At 42.4% G+C, this 19,456-nt stretch overlaps 1 protein-coding gene across 1 annotated transcript in view; it reads right to left on the bottom strand.

The window, feature by feature from the left end:
• LOC310791627 (uncharacterized protein) overlaps positions 1-17,959 on the bottom strand; it is a 75,843-nt gene extending 57,884 nt beyond the window's left edge. The window contains 5 exon segments of the mRNA XM_083653290.1: positions 2,677-2,796; positions 15,760-15,879; positions 16,832-16,951; positions 17,545-17,713; positions 17,880-17,959. Coding sequence (XP_083509416.1) covers positions 2,677-2,796; positions 15,760-15,879; positions 16,832-16,951; positions 17,545-17,675 — 491 coding nt within the window. The 5' untranslated portion in view covers positions 17,676-17,713; positions 17,880-17,959.
• Between the last annotated feature and the right edge of the window lie 1,497 nt (positions 17,960-19,456).

Here is a 19,456-nt window from a genome sequence, read left to right as displayed (position 1 = left end):
CAGCTCGGGCACCGCCGCGCCGAGGGGTGATGCGGTGTTTGGTCTTTCCTTTTGCCTTCACCATGACTGACTAGACTATGACTACTACAACTAACTAACTAAACTATACTACAGACTATACTACAACTAACTAACGCTAACTAAACTGACGACTATAGGCTACTAGCTACTGTAATCTCTTCAACTTCAACTTCAACTCAACTCAGCACACTGTCACAACCGTACACAATGGCGTCTCTCTCCTACTCTGCAAAGAGGCAGCGTTTCTCACGGCTTTTGTCTTCTTGCCTCCTCCCCCATTTAAAAAAAACAGCTGCGGTATGTGTTTGATCGCGTGTTGTCGGCTACCCTTTGAGGATAGGGACCAGATGACATGTCAGAGGCTGGGAAAGTGTTTGCTGCACGCGCTGCACTAATAAAACCAAAAACACGTCAAACACGTCTTTGGCGTGGATGGCTATTTCTGATAACACGTCAAAGACGTCTTTGGCGGTGAATGAGTTAAGTGATACATGTTTTCAGCTTTACAAGTTTCACAAAGAACATTAATAAATGGTTTATTACAGTTAAGTAATGCTTATTCAGCACTCTTACGCTTGTTGTTATTCAAGGGATGTTTTCAACTTTACAATAAGGGTCACACAGAGCATTAATAAATGGTTAATTACGGATAAGTAATGTTTTTCAGCACTTTAATAAGTTTATGAACTGTTATTTAAGGCATATATGTTTTCAACTTTACAATAAGGGTCACAAAGAACATGAATAAATGCTTAATTACGGATAAGTAATGTTTTTTCAGCACTTTAATCTGTTAATATAGTGTTAGTTAAGGCAGACATGTTTTCAACTTTACAATAAGGGTCACAAAGAGCATTAGTAAATGGTTAATTACAGATAAGTAATGTTTTTTCAGCACTTTAATGTGTTAATGAAGTGTTAGTTAAGGCATACATGTTTTCAACTTTACAATAAGGGTCACAAAGAGCATTAATAAATGGTTAATTACAGATAAGTAATGTTTATTCAGCACTTTAATGCATCAATGAAGTGTTAGTTAAGGCATACATGTTTTCAACTTTAAAATAAGGGTCACAAAGAGCATTAATAAATGGTTAATTACAGATAAGTAATGTTTATTCAGCACTTTAATGCATTAATGAAGTGTTAGTTAAGGCATACATGTTTTCAACTTTACAATAAGGGTCACAAAGAGCATTAATACATGGTTTATTACAGGTAAGTAATGCTTATTAGGCACACTCAAGCTTTTATTAAGTGTTACTTAAGGGATATATGTTTGCAACTTTACAATAAGGGTCACAAACAGCATTAATATATGGTTAATTACAGTTAAGTAATGCTTATAGAACATGCATATAAATTAGGGCCACATGAAGAAACGGAACCAGCAAACCTCAAATTAACGTTAATTAAGGGTTAATGGATGCTTATTAAGCACTACTAGTCATGTTAATTACGGTGTGTTAATTAATGCTTATTAAGCATTAACCAACCCTTACTTAATGCACATTAGTTAATGTTAATTAAGGGTTAATGAGGGCTTACTAAGCTTTACTAACCCTGTTAATTAATGTTAATTCATGCTTATTAAGCATTAACTAAGCATTAATTAACCCTTAATTAATGTACCCTTATTGTAAAGTGTTACCGACAAAAGTTTAAACTATCCTTTGTTCAAATTGTAAAACTATTCAAGATTTTGCCCATACAGTACTATCCATAAAGATGCTCAGATAGCATCGTGCTGCCACCACATGTAAAGTTTATTTTCACATTTTTATCTGTTCAGCTCAAAACAAACAACATGCAGTGCTATTACAACAACCTTGATTAAATGTCTTACAGAACACAGTGTCTGGCAGTCATTAGTAAATAAATAAGTTCTATTCTTGATAACCTCTGACTACAGATAGAGTACATATATATCACATATATAGTATATATATAGTATAATATATATATAGAGATAGTGTTAGCAGGGCACAGAGATTGATTTGATTGATTGTCAGTTAGGGTGTCTGACAATAAAATAAGATACACGACGGTAACAGTGAGTTCCATTACATTACATCTACTTTATCAATCACTGTCTGTATTTACTTCTAAATCTCATGTTTGATTGAAATTGCCTTTTCAACGATGTTGGGACGTTTTGGGGTTTAAACCATTTCCTGTGGGCGTGTCTTATGCGTGTGGCCAATCACAACTACAGCTGTTTTTGTGTGCTCCGAACCACAGTGGAAGTTTACTTTGTTGCATTTTAGCTTCTACAAAACATTTCTTCTCCAAAGTTGCATTAGAAAAATATATCTAAGACAAATTTGATAAAATATTGTTAATAAAATGTACAGATTATATTATATTCATTCAGAAACTTTGTTGTGAATTAAAATTTAGAACACAAGTGTATGAATTGAATTTGAGTGTAGTATTTTGCTGGGAGGAAACATTTATAGTTTCTAATATAATCCAGATGGCGATGCATTTTGTTTGAACAGCTGTGTTGCAAGCTTTGCTTCATGAACACAGTCCTCTCATATTGTGATGCAGCACTGAAGGAAACTATTTTAAATGACACAACAGAACATCTCCCCTTCATCAATATTATTCAAGTTTGAGCAGGTAGGCTCCCAGTATAACCAGTCCTCTTACCTTGTGTCTGAAGGTCCAGGTTCATTCCTGAAGTTTAGAGGTTCATCTTTAGACCAGTCAGTCTTCATAGACAGACAGCTGGGTACTGGAGACTCTGCTCTCTGCCTGTGGTGCTGACCTCTGGAAACACAAATGTTTGATACATAGTACTGTATAAATGTAGATAAGTTCTAGTAAAGACAGATAACTTTTAATTCATGTTTTGTTCTCATATTCTCCTATTTTCCTCATTTGTTGATTTTTTATTTATCCATGTACTTTGATATTCTTTGAGTTTTAGAAATGTACAGTTACCACTGCCAACTGAGTTGGCGGGGAGGTTATGTTTTCACGCCCATTTGTGAGCAGGGTATCTCAAAAAGTTATGAAGGGATTTTCACAAAAAAAGGTCATGGGCCAATTTAGAACTAGGAAAAGTAAAAATATAATATAAACAGTAAATAGAAAAAAGGAGCTTCTTGATGCTTATAGAAGGATTTAATAAAGAAGTAATGTACAGTTATACTTATTCAGTTAATACAAAGTACATCTTCAAGATAGGACAAGGGCACAAGGGACGCAACGTGTTTCAACCTCTGGTCTTCGTCAGGCTGTAGGCGGAAAAAGTCGGATGCCGCACCTGTATAAAAGCAATACGTGGCACAAGGTGAGCTGACGTGGCACACGGAAATGATGCTGTGACGTGTGAGCCACGTCAAACAGAAATGTATAGCATAGAGAGGAATACAGACCTAGAAATAGCACACTGGGTTCTATACAGAAGTAGGCTATAAGTAATGTCACAATGGTATGCAATATAGGCTATTGGCAAAAAACACACATAGGCTATAAGTAGTGTGACTAATGCACTGAAGTGGAGACATCCAGCGGATACACAGCACATCACAAAGCAATCTACAGTTAGAAACAAGTGAAGTATGTTAACGGAGGAAAGCAGATATAGGTGTTAGGCTATAGGAAACATGATAAATCAAATTCTTCATTGAGGCCGTGGGGAGTGGTTGTGTGGAGCGCATGAATCCAGCGTGTCTCGCGCTGGAGGAGCGCTCTATCCAAATCCCCGCCTCTCGGGTGCTGCTTGACAAGGTCAATAGCCCAGAAGCGGAGATCACTGTCAATATGTGATTTGCTCAAAAAATGTTCGACTAGTGGGCTTTGGTGTCACCACGGCGAATAGCACTTTTGTGCTCAGTGATTCGTGTGCGTAGAGGGCGGGTAGTCTTCCCGATGTATAGGAAGGGGCACGGGCAACTGATGGCATATACTACCCCCTGCGATGCGCAGGTGGTGAGGTGTTTCAGTTTGTAAGTCTGATTGTCCGGGGTGGTGAACGTTTTGAGTCTGAGTGACTGTGCGCAACAAGAGCAGTGTGCGCAAGGGAAGTGTCCAACGGGGGGAGGCAGCTCCTCCAGCGCGAGACACGCTGGATTCATGCGCTCCACACAACCACTCCCCACGGCCTCAATGAAGAATTTGATTTATCATGTTTCCTATAGCCTAACACCTATATCTGCTTTCCTCCGTTAACATACTTCACTTGTTTCTAACTGTAGATTGCTTTGTGATGTGCTGTGTATCCGCTGGATGTCTCCACTTCAGTGCATTAGTCGCACTATTACTTATAGCCTATGTGTTTTTTGCCAATAGCCTATATTGCATACCATTGTGACATTACTTATAGCCTGCTTCTGTATAGAACCCAGTGTGCTATTTCTAGGTCTGTATTCCTCTCTATGCTATACATTTCTGTTTGACGTGGCTCACACGTCACAGCATCATTTCCGTGTGCCACGTCAGCTCACCTTGTGCCACGTATTGCTTTTATACAGGTGCGGCATCCGACTTTTTCCGCCTACAGCCTGACGAAGACCAGAGGTTGAAACACGTTGCGTCCCTTGTGCCCTTGTCCTATCTTGAAGATGTACTTTGTATTAACTGAATAAGTATAACTGTACATTACTTCTTTATTAAATCCTTCTATAAGCATCAAGAAGCTCCTTTTTTCTATTTACTAATTTAGAACTAGAAATATAGGAAAATCTAATGACTGGTCTAATGAGTTAGTTTTATGCAAATTCGCATATTTAAAGATAACATTTCAGGAAACTTGTAATACCAAAAAAACTAGAACGACCGCACCGCGGATTTATGCCTCCGCCATTAGTTCATTCTTGAGTCGAAATCGCCATTTGAGGCAAATTTGATGAAATTCCGTCAAGGCATTCCTGAGATATCGCGTTAACAAGCTTGAAAATGGCGTTCGAGAGGTCACAGTGACCTTGACCTTTGACCACCAAAATCGAATCAGTTCATTATTGAGTCCAAGTCGATGTTTGAGGGAAATTTGATGAAATTCCACCAAGGCATTCCAGAGATATTGCGTTAACAAGCTTGAAAATGGCGTTCAAGAGGTCACAGTGACCTTGACCTTTGACCACCAAAATCGAATCAGTTCATCCTTGAGCCTAAGGCCATGTCCACACGGAGACGAGTTTAGGTGTATCCGCTAAAGTTTTTTGTCATATAGACGTTTCGTCCAGATGGATCGCGTTCTGGGACTATACGTTCTGGGAGTACGCTAATTTTTCAAACCGGGTCCCAGAGTGATTAAATCTGAAGACGCCACCCTTGCATTTCCGTGTTTACAACCCATACGCATCTTTCCTGAAACGATGACGCCATAGCCCCACCTCTCTCCACCAGCAACAATAACAATCATGGCAGTAGCTACTGAGCCTGTTGGGGATCTTGCAGCAAAATATAATGCTCCTCTATTACCACCGTCAGCAACAAGTGGAGGACACGGAGAACAGCGTGTATATATAGCCCTCGTAAATACAACGTGAATAGGGAAGTGAGAGGTTTGAGGAACACACGGTTGCACTGTGATGTCTGTGATGTCCGCTCGTGTCCACTCCAACAAGACTTTAGCTTACTTGACGCGACTTTTTCAATAAAAACACATTTATGCCATGAGTTTATATAATGTATATTTATGTTGCATCATTTAGCCTGTGCTGTGATGTGCAGGAGCGGCCAATACGCTGGGATGTGTTTGCAACATGTCTAAAGATCATGGAAGTGGATGATATCAGGAACGTCACCGATAGTTAATGTTCTATATTGTAGGCTACAGGGAGACCATCAGCCCTGCTGAACAGCTCTGCATTTGCCTGTATAGGTTTAATCATTTTATTCATCGACATGGCAAACCTTAAAGCCAAGGGTTTAAGCTGCTGCTACAGTGAGATACACATTATAGACTGTGCGCCCCTAGAGGTTGTATGCCATTATTGACGAGATTGTCTTTCTCTGTTATTCTACAGCGGTTTCAGTGGTATTCAGTGGTTTCATGTGGATACACACATTTCTTGAAACGATTCCATGTTTATGGAAAACTTTTCTGAAACGAAAAAAAAAAAGATTGCTTCCGTCTCCATGTGGACATGGCCTAAGTGGATGTTTAAGGCAAATTTTATTAAATTCCCTCAAGGCGTTCCGCAGATATCACGTTAATGAACATCGTACGGACGGACATACGTACAGACGGACGGACGGACGGACGTACAACCCGGATCCATAATGCCTCCGGCCTGGCTATCGCCGGCGGCGGAGGCATAAAAATTGTCTTAATGTAAGTAATGAACTGGGGAAGTTTCAAGTTTACCTTATTCACCAGAATTTGGGGCCCTCTCTTGCTTGGGACAGCATCTTGGATTTGTCATTAAATAATTAACTGATGGTAATTTCACTTTCAGTTGTATTCCTTGAGCCATAAAGCCTATGGTTAGACACCAAAACCACCTTTCCAGCCAACTCGGAAGTCTTCCTGAAAATTTTCATTTTCCTAGACTTTTAGGGCTCTATCTTCCCACCGGCGGTAATTTTGCGTTAGCGCCTGTTTTGTGCTGGAATAACGCCCTAATTGTGGGCGTGTCGGCCCACTGCGCTTCATGTCATCTCGGCGCAAACCTCCATAGGTGTGTTTATGCCCATAACAGCATTCACAAGCTGAGATCACTCCCCTTAAGCCACAGCGTCACCGCCTTCTTTCTTGCTGAGAGCAAGCAGAGAAACAGAGAGAGAGAGAGAGAGAGAGAGAAAAGAGAGAGGGAGAGAGCGAGAGAGGGGGGGGGAGAGAACAAGAGAGGGAAGAGAGAGAGGCTATAGTTGAAAATCAACGTGGCATTCAGAGGAGAGAAGAGTGTGTGCAGGCGTGAGTGGAGAGTGACATCCATGCCGTGCGTAAATGGATCCAAGCAAGGATTTCCTGCGCTGCACGGAGATGTGGAGACTGTCTGCGCTCAGGCGTACATCTGCGTTTGCACTAAGACCAGCTATTTCCTGGCGTTAAAATTGAGAGCACCCACGGCCCCTTTTGCTATCACATTGCGCTGGAACGCCTATTTTGGAATGGGCAACTCCCAAACCTCTCTTTGCGCTCGGCACATGCGCGAGACAGATGATAGGCTAGAGGCCCACCGACACGCCTGGGCCACGCCTACACCTGTGTCATCACAGCGCAAAACTGGACGGTGGAGGCAGACGATAGCTTAGATGCTGGGAAGATAGCAATAAGAGGCACGCAAACGCAGCGCAAAGGCAGCGCAAACGATAGCGCCGTACAACGATAGGGCCCTTAGTATGTTATTTAACAGAATGACTGGCCTATATGGCAGTTAGAATGACTGGCCTATTATGTTATGTTTTCACTGCCGTTTGTCTTTTTTTGTTTGTCAGCAGGATATGTCAAAAAGTTATTAAGGGATTTCCACGAAGCTTTGTAGAAAGGTTGGTGGAGGTATGCATTCACTCTACTATGGAGTGCCCTCTAGGGTTTATATGTTTCCTTTGTTTTTATACTGTATGTATTTATACTTTCATATTGTACATACTTTTCATTCATGTTTCTTGGCCTTGTTATGTTCTAGTGGTAGAACAGGTCAGTCTGTCATCTGTTGCAGACATTTCTACACATTTTGCCAGGCTGGTTTTCATCATCTGTGTCTGTTGATCCAAACTCACATTGACATGAGTGATGACTTGTTTGACTCACGAGAGGCTTTCCGGTTGATTGGCCGTGTCATTTAAGTCCCCTCCCCTTTCCTAATTGACTGTTTCTCGTTATATATATTGATCCCCAAGTTGATAACTATGATGATCCCAGTATGTAGGATTTGACTCATAAATGTACCTGAAAACTGTGTGAATAAAATCACAAGCACATTCACACCTGGAAGCTGACCAGTACAACTACAGTCTGATGTGCTGGCCACTGAGCAGCTCCACTGGAGCAGTTTGGGGTTAAGGGCCTTGCTCAAGAGCACCTCAGTGGTGGTAATGAGGGAGGGGCAAGTGCTGCTCTGGCTAACATAATCCATTTCTGGCTAACATAATCCAAATAAATATCCATTTTGGTTGGTTTGTAGAGCGGTGAGCAGTTATTTTTCTCTTTCCATTGACTTTCCTAAGATATCTTACTAGTTGATTTCAATTTCATAAATACAATGTCATTGAATCATATTCCATCAGGTAGGCTCCCAGTATAACCAGTCCACTTACCTTGTGTCTGAAGGTCCAAGTTCAATATTGAAGTTCATAATATCAGCTTTAGACCGGTCACTCTTCATAGACAGACAGCTGGGTACTGGAGATTCTGCTCTCTGCCTGTGGTGCTGACCTCTGGAAACACAAACGTTTTATAGATAGTTCTAAGTTAAGTTAAGATTTGTTGTTAAGGTTTGGTGGGCGCACAGTCGGGCAGTGTATTTTCATCTGTGATTCCAGTCGTGAAATGGATTTCTCTCACTTTTTCTAGGCTACTCTCATATGCAGAATGAAAATGTTCAACAGCTTGCTGCTCATATTGGCCACATTCTTGTTAAATAATTATTTGATAGTAAAACCAAAGTACAATCAGAAATCCCAATATCACAGGTGGTGTTGCTCCATGGTTTGTATTTTGCGGATTCACTTGTGTTCAGTCAGCCCTCAGCCAGACAAGAAGTCTGCTGGAGAGGAGACATTCACATTTCCCTTCTCTATTCTGTCCAATAGACGAGTGACTGTTTCCACCATGTGACATTGTTCAGAAAGTTTTGTGCGCTTCACAAATTGTGTGAAAGCGAACCAGACCAAATGCAAATTGCAACAATGTTGCAACTTGACCCCCCCCCCAATCGCATCCACTCCACCAGCTTATATGTGAAAGCGACAGTACGAGAACAGTCGCTAACATTACCTTCCGGCGATGTCTTGTCACACACATGCTCTATGGGTCAGCTTGGGGGACAGCGCCGGCCTGGCGGAGATCTGCACTCCACCGAGTGCACTTTTCTAGTTTAGAGTGTTTTGGGCCCATTTTCTTTTTATGTAAATTGAGTTTTTTATGTGTAACTTTGATACAGGTTGTCAAGCTAAACCAGTACTGTGTTGGTCTCATTAATTACCCATCTTGCAGCAGCTGAACCTTTGCAATTGGTCTAAACATCCTCCAGAATACTGAGGTTTGTACACCAAATATTGACCTGGGTGTTACATGTTGTTCTCATATTCTACTATTTTCTCCCAGTATAACCAGTCCACTTACCTTGTGTCTGAAGGTCCAGGTTCATTACTGAAGTTTATACAATCATCTTTAGACCAGTCACACTCCATAGACAGACAGCTGGGTACTAGAGACTCTGCTCTCTGCCTGTGGTGCTGACCTCTGCAAACACAAATATTTTATAGATAGTTCTAGTGAAGACAGACAACTTTAATTCATGTTTTGTTCTCATATTCTACTATTTTCTTTACTTGTTGATTTTTTGTGGGATTATTCATGTACTTTAATATTGTTACAGTCCGCCCCTCTCAGCCTATGTGTGCGTGTGTGTGTGTGTGTGTGTGTGTGTGTGTGTGTGTGTGTGTGTGTGTGTGTGTGTGTGTGTGTGTGTGTGTGTGTGTGTGTGTGTGTGTGTGTGTGTGTGTGTGTGTGTGTGTGATACATATTTATATTTATATTGTTGGCTGGTATTCAGTGGTTTCATGTGGATACACACATTTCTTGAAACGATTCCATGTTTATGGAAAACTTTTCTGAAACGAAAAAAAAAAAGATTGCTTCCGTCTCCATGTGGACATGGCCTAAGTGGATGTTTAAGGCAAATTTTATTAAATTCCGTCAAGGCGTTCCGCAGATATCACGTTAATGAACATCGTACGGACGGACATACGTACAGACGGACGGACGGACATACAACCCGGATCCATAATGCCTCCGGCCTGGCTATCGCCGGCGGCCGAGGCATAAAAATTGTCTTAATGTAAGTAATGAACTGGGGAAGTTTCAAGTTTACCTTATTCACCAGAATTTGGGGCCCTCCCTTGCTTGGGACAGCATCTTGGATTTGTCATTAAATAATTAACTGATGGTAATTTCACTTTCAGTTGTATTCCTTGAGCCATAAAGCCTATGGTTAGACACCAAAACCACCTTTCCAGCCAACTCGGAAGTCTTCCTGAAAATTTTCATTTTCCTAGACTTTGAGGGCTCTATCTTCCCACCGGCGGTAATTTTGCGTTAGCGCCCGTTTTGTGCTGGAATAACGCCCTAATTGTGGGCGTGTCGGCCCACTGCGCTTCACGTCATCTCGGCGCAAACCTCCATAGGTGTGTTTATGCCCATAACAGCATTCACAAGCTGAGATCACTCCCCTTAAGCCACAGCGTCACCGCCTTCTTTCTTGCTGAGAGCAAGCAGAGAAACAGAGAGAGAGAGAGAGAAAAGAGAGAGGGAGAGAGCGAGAGAGGGGGGGGGAGAGAACAAGAGAGGGAAGAGAGAGAGGGCCGCCGCGCAATTACGCAGTGATGTCCCAAAGCGTGCGCTTACTGTAATTAGATGTTTCATTCATTTCAGGCTATAACATAGGCCTACACATCTAAACATATGTCTTTCTTTAATAGGGTAGAAATGTGTGAGATTTTACTTCTAGCCTATTTCAATAGCCTATGTCAGGAATTGTCCACTCTGGTTAAGCCATTGACTGCGGTCACGCCATCTGCGCTGTGGAGAAGCTGGTCTTATGCGTGCAATTGCAACTGTACTGGCAATAATAGCACAGGTGTTGTGCGAAAAAATGATGCGTTTTGAATTGGATTAGGGGAACGAGGGTCTGGCAGGGCGGGAGTCTGTGTGCGCCGGGTGCTGGAGCGGGGTCTCCCCCGAGAAGGTGGGAGCTGGACGGGTATGGCTTGGTGGTGGGGTGGGTGTGGGTCGGTGCCCTGGGTGTTTTGGGCCGGCCAGGGTGGGGAGAGGCAGCTTGGCACAACACCGTCACAACTTTCTCAAAAGCAATATATTGTTACCTCACACCACAAACCTGTATGGTCGGGAATTATGTAGCCTAATAAAACCATGACAAATGAATTCTCATTTTTAAATCAAGGTGTGTTTTTTCTGAAATGTAGGCTATAGTTGAAAATCAACGTGGCATTCAGAGGAGAGAAGAGGCGTGAGTGGAGAGTGACATCCATGCCGTGCGTAAATGGATCCAAGCAAGGATTTCCTGCGCTGCACGGAGATGTGGAGACTGTCTGCGCTCAGGCGTACATCTGCGTTTGCACTAAGACCAGCTATTTCCTGGCGTTAAAATTGAGAGCACCCACGGCCCCTTTTGCTATCACATTGCGCTGGAACGCCTATTTTGGAATGGGCAACTCCCAAACCTCTCTTTGCGCTCGGCACATGCGCGAGACAGATGATAGGCTAGAGGCCCACCGACACGCCTGGGCCACGCCTACACCTGTGTCATCACAGCGCAAAACTGGACGGTGGAGGCAGACGATAGCTTAGATGCTGGGAAGATAGCAATAAGAGGCGCGCAAACACAGCGCAAAGGCAGCGCAAACGATAGCGCCGTACAACGATAGGGCCCTTAGTATGTTATTTAACAGAATGACTGGCCTATATGGCAGTTAGAATGACTGGCCTATTATGTTATGTTTTCACTGCCGTTTGTCTTTTTTTGTTTGTCAGCAGGATATGTCAAAAAGTTATTAAGGGATTTCCACAAAGCTTTGTAGAAAGGTTGGTGGAGGTATGCATTCACTCTACTATGGAGTGCCCTCTAGGGTTTATATGTTTCCTTTGTTTTTATACTGTATGTATTTATACTTTCATATTGTACATACTTTTCATTCATGTTTCTTGGCCTTGTTATGTTCTAGTGGTAGAACAGGTCAGTCTGTCATCTGTTGCAGACATTTCTACACATTTTGCCAGGCTGGTTTTCATCATCTGTGTCTGTTGATCCAAACTCACATTGACATGAGTGATGACTTGTTTGACTCACGAGAGGCTTTCCGGTTGATTGGCCGTGTCATTTAAGTCCCCTCCCCTTTCCTAATTGACTGTTTCTCGTTATATATATTGATCCCCAAGTTGATAACTATGATGATCCCAGTATGTAGGATTTGACTCATGAATGTACCTGAAAACTGTGTGAATAAAATCACAAGCACATTCACACCTGGAAGCTGACCAGTACAACTACAGTCTGATGTGCTGGCCACTGAGCAGCTCCACTGGAGCAGTTTGGGGTTAAGGGCCTTGCTCAAGAGCACCTCAGTGGTAATGAGGGAGGGGCAAGTGCTGCTCTGGCTAACATAATCCAAATAAATATCCATTTTGGTTGGTTTGTAGAGCGGTGAGCAGTTATTTTTCTCTTTCCATTGACTTTCCTAAGATACTGTATCTTACTAGTTGATTTCAATTTCATAAATACAATCTCATTGAATCATATTCCATCAGGTAGGCTCCCAGTATAACCAGTCCACTTACCTTGTGTCTGAAGGTCCAAGTTCATTATTGAAGTTCATAATATCAGCTTTAGACCGGTCACTCTTCATAGACAGACAGCTGGGTACTGGAGATTCTGCTCTCTGCCTGTGGTGCTGACCTCTGGAAACACAAACGTTTTATAGATAGTTCTAAGTTAAGTTAAGATTTGTTGTTAAGGTTTGGTGGGCGCACAGTCGGGCAGTGTATTTTCATCTGTGATTCCAGTCGTGAAATGGATTTCTCTCACTTTTTCTAGGCTACTCTCATATGCAGAATGAAAATGTTCAACAGCTTGCTGCTCATATTGGCCACATTCTTGTTAAATAATTATTTGATAGTAAAACCAAAGTACAATCAGAAATCCCAATATCACAGGTGGTGTTGCTCCATGGTTTGTATTTTGCGGATTCACTTGTGTTCAGTCAGCCCTCAGCCAGACAAGAAGTCTGCTGGAGAGGAGACATTCACATTTCCCTTCTCTATTCTGTCCAATAGACGAGTGACTGTTTCCACCATGTGACATTGTTCAGAAAGTTTTGTGCGCTTCACAAATTGTGTGAAAGCGAACCAGACCAAATGCAAATTGCAACAATGTTGCAACTTGACCCCCCCCCCAATCGCATCCACTCCACCAGCTTATATGTGAAAGCGACAGTACGAGAACAGTCGCTAACACATTACCTTCCGGCGATGTCTTGTCACACACATGCTCTATGGGTCAGCTTGGGGGACAGCGCCGGCCTGGCGGAGATCTGCACTCCACCGAGTGCACTTTTCTAGTTTAGAGTGTTTTGGGCCCATTTTCTTTTTATGTAAATTGTGTTTTTTATGTGTAACTTTGATACAGGTTGTCAAGCTAAACCAGTACTGTGTTGGTCTCATTAATTACCCATCTTGCAGCAGCTGAACCTTTGCAATTGGTCTAAACATCCTCCAGAATACTGAGGTTTGTACACCAAATATTGACCTGGGTGTTACATGTTGTTCTCATATTCTACTATTTTCTCCCAGTATAACCAGTCCACTTACCTTGTGTCTGAAGGTCCAGGTTCATTACTGAAGTTTATACAATCATCTTTAGACCAGTCACACTCCATAGACAGACAGCTGGGTACTGGAGACTCTGCTCTCTGCCTGTGGTGCTGACCTCTGCAAACACAAATGTTATATAGATAGTTCTAGTGAAGACAGACAACTTTAAATTCATGTTTTGTTCTCATATTCTACTATTTTCTTTACTTGTTGATTTTTTGTGGGATTATTCATGTACTTTAATATTGTTACAGTCAGCCCCTCTCAGCCTATGTGTGTGTGTGTGTGTGTGTGTGTGTGTGTGTGTGTGTGTGTGTGTGTGTGTGTGTGTGTGTGTGTGTGTGTGTGTGTGTGATACATACTTATATTTATATTGTTGGCTGTCTATGGTGTGTGTGTGTGTGTGTGTGTGTGTGTGTGTGTGTGTGTAGGTGTGTGTGTGTGTGTGTGTGTGTGTGTGTGTGTGTGTGTGTGTGTGTGTGTGTGTGATACATATTTAGGGGTCCAAGCACGAAGTGCGTGGATCCCTATTGTATCTGTTCCGTTTATTATTATTCTCCGCTAAAACAGTATGCACGTCAAAAACGGTAAGGGGTACAGTAGCCAGACTTTGCACATAGGTTGGAAATGTGCCCCACTACTCAGAGACAAAAAATTACCCATATTGACCAGATGGTGGCGCTATAACAGACCATTTCACGTATTGGCCCATAACTGTTGAACTGTGAGGCGTAGAATCAAAATTCCACATCTGCTGGATTTCCTGGATCAATGCGCATCTATCCATATAGACCACGCCCATTTAAGTCTGCTAGATTTTCCGCCATCTTGTACTTTCTCAAAAAAAAAAAAAATGAACTCGTCCTAGGCCATTTGCCCGAATGAGCCCAAACTTTTTGTCTGTCATCTCTGGACTTCCCTGATTTAAAAACTTAGAAAGAATTTGGATACGTGAAACCGTCTTGAAATGATAAATGTTTAAACTTTTGATAAACGAACTCGTCCTAGGCCATTTGCCCGAATGAGCCCAAACTTTTTCTGTGTCATCTCTGGACTTCCCTGATCTAAAGACTTACAAAGAATTTGGATACGTGAAACCGTCTTGAAATGATAAATGTTTAAACTTTGACACTATGTCATCACCGATGACAGTCTTGTGACATCACTGATGATGTCATCTATGATGTCATCTATGATGTCATCCTTCCTCTACATAACATCGCGCACACACACACACACACACACACACATGCACACATGCACACACACACACACACACACACACACACACATGCACACACATATACACCTATACACACACACACACACGCCACACACACACACACACACACATACACACACACACACACACACACACACACACACACACACACACACACACACATACACATATACTCACACATATACACACACATATATACACACACACATATACACACTTACACACATATACACTAACACTACTATTACTACTGCTACTACTGCTTGAACCCGGTCAGGTCACCAAATCTCAACCAAACTTTGTGCACTTGTGCACATACCAACTCTGACTAAATGTGCAATTCAGTGTCTATATCATCTGACATACACCCCCCAAGTCACCGGAAGCTTGGACCCCGCATCGCCGCTTGCGGCTATATTTATATTTATATTTTTGGCTGTCTATCAAAGGAGGTGACGTCAGCTCATAATAGGGAACACCTTTGTCCATATAGGCTTCCATAGACAGCGTCACCGCTCTCTCTCATTTGCCCTTTCACAAGATGGCTGCCCAGTTTAAGCAGCGTGTCTGTCAGCCTGCTAGATGATCACAGCCTATTTATTTCCAATTTCCAATCTCTAATTTCCTATGTGTTCAAAACGGATTCACGTAACACCACGAAACTCTGTAGAAAGGTTGGTGGAGGTATGCATTCTACAGAGCGCCCTCTAGTGTTGATGTTTTCCTTTGTTTTTATACTGTATATACTTTCATATTGTACATACTTTTCATTCATGTTTCTGGGCCTTGTTATGTTCTAGTGGTAGAACAGGTCAGTCTGTCATCTGTTGCAGACATTTCTACACATTTTGTCAAGCTGGTTTTCATCATCTGTATCTGTTGATCCAAACTCACATTGAGTGAGTTGAATAGTATAATATAATAGCAGTGAGCAGTTATTTTTCTTTCCTGCATGTCTTTGCTCCCAGTATAACAGTCCTCTTACCTTGTGTCTGAAGGTCCAGGTTCATTACTGAAGTCTGGAGGACCATCTTTAGACCAGTCACTCTTCATAGACAGACAGCTGGGTACTGGAGATTCTGCTCTCTGCCTGTGGTGCTGACCTCTGGAAACACAAACGTTTTATAGATAGTTCCAGTGAAGACAGACAACTTTAAATTCATGTGTTTGTATCCCTGTTAGCATAGAGAGTTGTTGAATTTATTTTCTTTTTCTTGTCTATTCCTAAAGTGTCTGAATTATATTAATGTTCTGATTGTTACTACATATACAGTAGCACCGCCCTCTGGTGTGTCGCTGGCACAATGGCACTGTCAAGTTGTTTGAGGGGAGCGCTGTCTGGGCAGGCAATCACAGCTCGAGAAAGGCACCAACGTGACCGCGGGGCCGTGTACCTTTGCTACGGTTCCCGGAGCTCCTGGTCAGTGCCATGTGTCATCTTTTTTCTTTTCTTTTGGTGTGTGACGTGTTTGGCGTGGTCTCCGCATCAACAGAGTTTACTCGAACTTTTTAAAACTCGTGCAAAAATAAGTGCATAAACGATTAAAAAATGTGAGTAAACTATCTTAAAAGGTGCCTAAACGCTGCAGAGCATTGAAAAAGGTACCTAAACGCCGTTTGCGTGCGTTTAGCCACCACTACAGCCCTGATGATGACCCCAGTATGTAGGACTTGACTCATAAATGTACCTGAAAACTGTGTGAATAAAACCACAAGCACATTCACACCTGGAAGCTGACCAGTACAACCACAGTCTGATGTGCTGGCCACTGAGCAGCTCCACTGGAGCAGTTTGGGGTTAAGGGCCTTGCTCAAGGGCACCTCAGTGGTGGTAATGATGGAGGGGCAAGCGCTGCTCTGGCTAACATAATCAATCTATGGCTAACATAATCCAAATAAATATCCATTTTGGTTGGTTTGTAGAGCAGTGAGCAGTTATGTTTCTCTTTCCATTGACTTTCCTAAGATATCTTACTAGCTTGATTTCAATTTCATAAATACAATCTCATTGAATCATATTCCATCAGGTAGGCTCCCAGCATAACCAGTTCACTTACCTTGTGTCTGAAGGTCCAGGTTCATTACTGAAGTCTATAAAATCATCTTTAGACCGGTCACTCTTCATAGACAGACAGCTGGGTACTGGAGACTCTGCTCTCTGCATGTGGTGCTGACCTCTGCAAACACAAATGTTTTATAGATAGTTCTAGTGAAGACAGACAACTTTAAATTCATGATTCATGATTATTCATGTACTTTAATATTGTTACAGTGGGCCCCTCTCAGCCCATGTGTGTGTGTGTGTGTGTGTGTGTGTGTGTGTGTGTGTGTGTGTGTGTGTGTGTGTGTGTGTGTGTGTGTGTGTGTGTGTGTGTGTGTGTGTGTGTGATTCAGCTTTATATTGATATTTTTGGCTGTCTATCAAAGGAGGTGACGTCAGCTCATCGTATAGGGAACACCTTTGTCCATATAGGCTTCCATAGACAGCGTCATCGGCCTTTTGCTAAAATGACGCCACTGTGCCTTATTTTTAATTCCACCTACGGTATTTGCTCCACTGTGGCTTATATTTATTTTGCTTTTCTATATCTTCATATTACTCGTTGCCACATTGATCCAAATTCCCTCATTTCAATTTCTCTTATTTTATGTTATTGTTAACTTTTTAATTACAGTATGTGAATGAAATGATAGTCTCTTTTTTCTACTATAGTCTATAATAGCAATGAGCAGTCATTTTTCTTTGCTCACAGAATAACAGTCCTCTTACCTTATGTCTGGAGGTCCAGGTTCATTACTGAAGTCTGGAGGTTCATCTTTAGACCAGTCAGTCTTCATAGACAGACAGCTGGGTACTGGAGATGCTGCTCTGCCATCCTCTTCCTCCTCCTTCTTACTCATCTTCTGGACTTCAGTCAGGCTGAGGTAGCCTGGTTACCCTGGAAGGGAGGGGGGGGGGGGGGGGTGTTTGGTTAAATTTAGGCAAGTAACACTAGTTTCCTTGAGGATAAGGTTAACGTTATGGTCAAGTTTAATCAATTAAAACAACTTGGTTAAGGTTAGGGAAATGGTTTGGTAATGTGTGTGTTTTTTTATGTGACTCACGGTTGTCCTTTGGAAACGCTGGGAATCGAACTCCGGTCGCCAACATTGAATGGTCACCACCGCACCGCTCTTACTCTTACTGTTTCAATGTGACACACACAGACACACACACACACACACACACACACACACACACACACTTCATTAATGATGCTTAATTCATTCTTTTTTCATCGACACGAATGAGAAAATTTGATTTTTGTCAAAGTCATTTTCAAGCAGAACTGAACTGAATCCAATGTCTGTCTGTAGTCTCTGAGAGTGGATACTGTCTGGTGTTACCTACTCTCACAGTGGTTCTCAACCTGTGGCATGGGTACCACTCCTCCCTCCCTCTCACACATTCATATCATTTCTGATGAGGTGGCACTTGATGTAAAAAGATTGAGAACCACTGCAAAAATGTGCTGAACATGTGCATCAGCGCCACTCTGTGGTTACACATGGTAGTTACAGATTTCAGTGAAACAGCTGGTTTATGAGAAATCAGCCCGTCCTCAGAGATGAGAGGCGGGACACAACACAAGCAGGCGAGTCGACGCATGTAGTCTAATATGAAGCAGATCAGTTTCCCACCCCGCTCTGAAGTCCTGTTCTGCCTGCAGAAAGTCAATAAACTACATGTTTTCTCTCTTTTAAGACACAACGTGGAACAAATTAACGGTTAATAAACTGCGTCATGTTGGCCTTCTGTGAAGTACAGGGCCACCGCCCACGTAGTCTCTTAAAACAGACTGTCTCATCTACATCCGGCGAATGCAGCTATATACAGTCTGTACGTTACACCCCCAGAACACGCACAAGGAAGTTGGGAAAAAAACCTTCAGACTGGAAGGAAGTTCTACGGAATCCGACCAATCACGACACGCGAATGCGGCATATTGGATTCTGATTGGACTAATGAGCGGAAGACCCGCCTTTCTGCTTCCCATTCCGGTTGGTGCATGATTCTCCCCCACGAAGTACAGACGGTATGGCGGAAGCATTTGAAAATTGCGGAAGCCAACTCGTCTGTTCTAAGAGACTACCGCCCACGTAAACGTCTCTCGTTGTTTTACTGACGCCATTATCTCACTGTTACATCTTTTCTATGAGCGTTACTTTGAGAGAGAGGAAAAGAGGCAGGTGAACGCAGTAAAACACCTGCGATCAGTAACAACTGACTCAGAGACTTTTACAGTAAACTCACACAGTGAAAAAGGTGACGGATATCAGCCAGGGTAGACACACTGTGACACACAAAACCACTCAGAACTCACTAAGCATAAATCCCCAATTTTGGGATCGAAAAGGCGACTGCGTCACCTAAAGGTGACTAGTTTCATCGATGAATAACATATTAATAGGAATAATAATGTGGTAACACTCACCCTGCTTCAGCCGTCTCACTCCTGCTCGGGTCTCAAATGGAGTCTGTCTGAATTAACTGCGACACATTTTACATAATAGCCTAACCTGACCGGTTTGGGCTTGGCAAAAACTAGCAAGCAGCTGGCTGCCGGCCATTGATGATGTCAGTTTTCCTCAGGGTTGTCAGTCAGTCAGCCTTCCGAGTGATGTCACTCGAACAATTCTGA

This window comes from Poromitra crassiceps (assembly GCF_964638095.1).
Source record: "Poromitra crassiceps genome assembly, chromosome: 16".
Lineage (NCBI taxonomy): Eukaryota > Metazoa > Chordata > Actinopteri > Beryciformes > Melamphaidae > Poromitra > Poromitra crassiceps.
Note: the sequence above shows the minus strand (reverse complement) of the source record. Positions and strands in the feature narration are given on the sequence as shown.